Source organism: Camponotus floridanus, unplaced genomic scaffold, assembly GCF_003227725.1.
Source record: "Camponotus floridanus strain SB8 unplaced genomic scaffold, Cflo_v7.5 scaffold125, whole genome shotgun sequence".
NCBI lineage: Eukaryota > Metazoa > Arthropoda > Insecta > Hymenoptera > Formicidae > Camponotus > Camponotus floridanus.
In genome coordinates this window covers 356,602-362,444 of record NW_020229243.1, presented here as the reverse complement: position 1 = coordinate 362,444, position 5,843 = coordinate 356,602, and the positions used below count along the sequence as shown (strand labels likewise).

Genomic DNA, 5,843 nt, shown 5'->3' with positions numbered 1-5,843 from the left:
TTGTAACGGGACATTTTCATTCTCGCGCTTTGTTGAGGGAGGTTTGCGCGAAACGAGCGAATCGCGGCCGTAGACGCCGCGCTGAATGTTAAAAATACATTATACGGTACAATGTAAACCAACTGCATTGTTATTCGTGGACGCGACAATGTTTTTTTTTTTTTTTTTTTTTCTATCCCGCTTTCTCAATTTTCGAATTTATAGTTACATTATGTCGTCGCGCTCGTCGCGAATGCTAACGAGAAATGTTGTCGCATAGTCATCTGTAAAATTCTAAACTCTCCATTTAATCATCCCTCTCTCGCCATATAATGTGTACGTACAAACTACTCGGTCATACAGCGAGAACGCTGTTAAGTTAATGCAAATATGTTCGGAATTACGTCGCGCGACGTGCAACCTCGCGAAATCGCCATTTCCGCTTGCAATTTCCCCGCAAGCAAACTCGGCAAACACTTTTCTTTCGCCGGTTACTTATTTGCCACCTCGCGCGCAAGATGAAAAGTTAAGAAATATCCGAAAGAGTTCGCCAAAGCCGGAGAAACTCCGCCCGTAGATAGTTACAAAATCCTCCACAATATATAATTTCAGACTTAAGAAAGTTTAAACAGGATCCACATTGGCTCTGAAGATAGCGTTCTGTAGATGGTAGGGAACTCTTGCAAGAAGCGGGATCTAAGTACTCTTAAGAACCGTGCCGGGGTGTTTACCTTGCCGCGAGGAGCACCTGCAAAAATATCGGGAATATCAGGAGGCTCGGGGTATTGTTCGTCGATCCTATCGTAGATGGACGATGTATCGGTCCTTCATCGAAATTTACAAGTAGACCGATTCGTCCTAATCCGCTTAGAGCCCATCAACGGGATATTCAATGTCTTATTCAGTGACATGTATTTTTTTTAAATATTATTATAGACAGTTATACAAAGCATGCGTACAGCAATATTAGTCAAATATTTTTAATTTAATATAATTTTTTTTTTTTTAATTCGGGATTAATAAATTATTTAAAAAAAATGATTTTGTAGATATATAAATGTTATTATTTTTTCCGCCAAATTACAATTACATACATTTTAAAATAATTTTTACTTTGAATTTATATATTTTAATATATTCGTATATATTATATATTATTTAAAATTGATACGTAAAATATTATAACAATGAAATACCGTTGATTGAATGAAGTTGATTTTTATTTATACACGAGATAAAATTAATTTTTTTTCTATAGTGCATGGACGATGTATCGATCCTTCATCGAAATTCACAAGTAAACCGATTCGCCCTAATCCGCTTAGAGCCCATCAACGAGATATTCAATGTCTTGTTCAATGACATGTATTTTTTTTAAATATTATTATAGACAGTTATACAAAGCATGCGTACAGCAATATATTAGTCAAATATTTAAAATTTATTTTTTTAAATTTGAGATTAATAAATTATTTTCTGATCGGGATTAATAAATTATTTTATTAAAAAAACGATTTAAAAAATGATTTTGTAGATATATAGATGTTATTATTTTTTTCGCCTACCAGATTACAATTACATACATTTAAAAAAATAATTTTTACTTTGATGAATTTATATATTTTAATATATTCGTATATATTATATATTATTAAAAATTCATATATAAAATATTATAACAATGAAATGCCGTTGATTGAATGAAATTGATTTTTATTTATGCACGAAATAAAATAATTTTTTTTCTGTGCATGGACGATGTATCGATCCTTCGTCGAAATTCAAGTAAACCGATTCGCCCTAATCCGCTTAGAGCCCATCAACGAGATATTCAATGTCTTGTTCAATGACATGTATTTTTTTAAATATTATTATAGACAGTTATCCAAAGCATGCGTGTAGCAATATATTAGTCAAATATTTAAAATTTATTTTTTTTAATTCGGGATTAATAAATTATTTTTAAAAAACGATTTAAAAAATGATTTTGTAGATATATAGATGTTATTTTTTTTTCGCCTGCCAAATTACAATTACATACATTTTAAAATAATTTTTACTCTGAATTTATATATTTTAATATATTCGTATATATTATATATTATTAAAAATTGATATATAAAATATTATAACAATGAAATGCCATTGATTGAATGAAGTTTTTATTTATGCACGAGATAAAATTAATTTTCTTTCCGCAGTGCATAAAGGAATGCAATTTCATGAACCTCTAGTACCTAAAAGCACATACGCTTTAGGAAGTAATAACTTATAATTGGATCATCATCGTGATCTTGTCGCGCAGCTTCGAAGCCATCGTTCAATATAAGACTATATGTTCCTACATGTTCTATAGAGATTATATTCGATCTACTTTTTAATGAAAAGGGGAGTGTATCCCCGATACACTCGTATTCAGTAGTTGTGGAATTCAATTCAATAGTTATTTACCGCACCCTGTCATTAATTATGAAAAGGGCCGCGCTAATGAGTGGTCTAATAATTTCAATCATCAAATTGTGAAATTATGCAACTATTATCAGCCATAAAGTTCATATATATTATAATACTATCATTCATTATTCCATTAATCGAGTACAACTCCCGTTAATTAACGATGCTACTTGTTCTAAACCGTAACGCGCAACAATATCTATTGCGAAATTACAAACTCGCGCAATCAAAAATTCATCAAAGATAATTTCATCAAGGCGTATTCATTCTCTGTGTACCAAGTATTTACGCAATTTGCGCGAATTCGCTTATTCCTTGACAGGTTCATTTTAACAGGCAACGCAAGAAAGGACCATCGCGTACAAAATTGCTTAATTTCGAGCCCTACTCAGCTGTTACTCGGTATGCGAGAATGCTTTGTCATGTATCACGCAATCATCTCTGTCTTTGATACCTGTCTTTGAGCACCTTTTATGGCTCATACTTTTCTCCTTTACATCCGCATGCTAATTCGCGCGCTCTTTGTCTCTCGCGTTATCTCTTCGCATCAGCACGACGTTAAAAAAAAAAAAGAATAAAATGTAATATATATAAAGGGAGGATGTGTGTACATGTGTGCGCACGGTAGCACGACTTTTGATGTTTTACAAGCAACTTGCTAATTCAGCAAGCTATCCATTTTTATAACGCCCGCCCCCTTCGACCCCCTCCCCCTCCCCCCCGTTCTGCTTCCCGAGGCGTGCGTAGTAATTAAACTCCGTATCGCCGACAAAGGGGGAAAAAGGGCTGCTGGGGAACCCTTTCGCGATCCGCGTGCGCGCGGGGCGTCCGACAAAGAGACCAGAAGCCGTTTGTCGGATCGTCCCTCGCTGTCCTTTGCCAATAGAGTCAGCCGACCTTAGAAGCAAACACAAAAGAGCGCGTTGCGTTCGCGACCGTCCGGTTAACTTATCTCGTCTCTCTGTCGCGTTCCACGTCGGTCCCACGTGCCTACGGCGATGGATGAAACCGATTCAATACGGGAATCCCCGGGCCGCCGTGTCATTCCCGTTCGTCCCATTGTTCCTGCCGATTTCGACAACGCTCGAAATCCGCCCGTATCGCTATGGATCTGTCCCCCGACGATGTTTTAACAGCCCCGCTCGTCGATACGCGCGGTTTCCCGAATGCATCTGTCAGAGATCGATTTGTATGCGAATTTTTTAGAAACAGTTGTGCGCTGCTGTGCCTCCTCTCTCTCTCTCTCTCTTTTTTTCCTCCAAAATCCAATGTGTAAATTTGTTATTTTTTCGTTACCGTAGTTGAAACAGTACAAAATCGCGACTTATGTGTGTATCAGATGCCAAAAGTTTAGGTTTTTTAAAATTGATTTTTTTATGAATATATCAATTTTTTTTAATAATTCCTCCGCTTTGAGATTACGTATGTCTGCCAACGAACACTTCCCTCCCCGAGGTTGCGCACTTGTAGAGAATATAATACATTGTAAAAAAAGTAGTAAAGTTACACATATAATCAGTGTAACAATTACGCTATTTATAACGGAAATATATAAATTCATGTGCTTTTACAAAAATTAGTTTTTTTACTTTTTATTGTGTAAATATTCGTTTATATTTGATGAGAAATTACAAGATTAAAAGTGTAATTTTTGGATTTGTAGGGACAATTGTCTCCTACTCCGCCCGTGTTACATACACACGCACATTTTCCACACATGTCCGAAATCCTACCAACTTTCTAATTCCCGCGTGCATGCATCCGCTTTCACCTCAATAGAATTTACAACCCTTGCATGTTTCGCAGCCGTCCTCCGAGTCTATAGATTGCCATGTAACATTTGGCAAACACATGGTTTTTCCTTATGCAATTCATCCCTTGTAAAATTTCTCCTATTATAAAAAACCTTTCTCGGTTCATGCATGCGGAATCCAGATTTCCAGAGAGTAGTAACTTCCCGGCTTGCACAGAGTTCACATCACCCGATTGAACACGATACTACTGACTCGCTCGCGTACAGACACATCACGCTCACATCAGATATACTCATTTAACAATTGTATTATAAAAGAAACAAATACAGAATTATTATTTATTGCAACGTAGAGTCTTAGTTGTGACATACCCCACAAATTGGTGACCCCGACGTGATCTGAAATTTGTTGTTCTTGCGAATCGTGAGTGATCTGTGCCGTGCATCGTAGTGCTGGACGCTCCGAGTTTATCAGTATGGCGCACAACAACGCTAGTGGTGTCGCGAACCGCGAAACGGCGAACCCGTCACATTCGTCGTCGATCGATCGGGTATCAGTGAAAGTGCCATCATTCATACCCGCGGACCCGGAGTTGTGGTTCAGGATGCTGGAGGGCGGTTTCGCAGCTGCAGGAATAACGCAGAGCAGCACCAAATACGGCTACGTAATCACAGCCCTCGATCAAAGGTACGCTCTGGAGGTCCGCGACATACTTATGAGGGAAGAACAATCGTACGAACTCTTAAAAACCGAGCTGATCAAGCGCCTTGGCTCTTCACGCGAGCAGAACACGCGTCGCCTGTTGGAGAACGAGCCTCTCGGAGATCGTAAACCGTCGCAGTTCCTCAGGCATCTTCGCGGTCTCGCCGGCAAGGAGTTCCCGGAGGACGTCTTGCAGACGCTCTGGCTGGGCCGTCTGCCTAGGCACGTCCAGACCCTCCTCGCGGCGCATCGGGACCTCACGCTCGATAAGCGAGCCGATATCGCGGATTCCATCGCGGACTTGTACGGCCCGGCAGGTCTCATCGCCGAGACGTCAACCCCCGCACCTCAGCCTGCCCGAGCACACGGTGACGATCTGATTCGTGTAATGGCGGAGATGGTACGGAGGCTCGAGGCGATCGAGGTTAATACCCAAGGAGCGCGTCAGCCAACTAGCGGATCCTGCGAAGCCTGCGGAAGATCGCGCTCACGCTCTCCGTCGCGCTCGCGTTTCCGGTCGCGCTCGCGATCACGGAGCCAGCGTCCTGATGCAGCTGGCGAGATATGCTGGTACCATTGGCAATACGGCGACAAGGCAAGAAAGTGCGAAAAGCCGTGCAAGTACAGTGATAGATCTCCGGGAAACGAACAGGGCAGTCGCTAATGGCGGCCGACGACATCAGCCCCGCGATATCGCGCCGCCTCTTTGTCAGCGATCGATCCACCAAATTACTATTCTTAATTGATACGGGAGCCGACGTGTGCGTATTTCCACGCTCGCGCCTACCGGGACCTCGTACGAAATCAAGTTACGAGCTCTCCGCGGCTAACGACACAACAATCGCTACATACGGAACAGTAGCGCTAGCTCTGGACTTTGGACTGCGACGGCAATTCACCTGGAGGTTTGTCGTCGCCGCGGTCTCCAAGCCAATCATCGGTGCAGACTTCCTC

At 40.7% G+C, this 5,843-nt stretch overlaps 1 protein-coding gene across 1 annotated transcript; it reads left to right on the top strand.

Annotated features, from left to right (window-relative positions):
• The first annotated feature begins 4,662 nt into the window (after window positions 1–4,662).
• Window positions 4,663–5,553, top strand: LOC112639996. The gene has a single exon (XM_025415638.1). It carries the CDS (start codon window positions 4,663–4,665, stop codon window positions 5,551–5,553), a length of 891 nt encoding a protein of 296 aa, XP_025271423.1.
• Window positions 5,554–5,843: the final 290 nt, after the last annotated feature.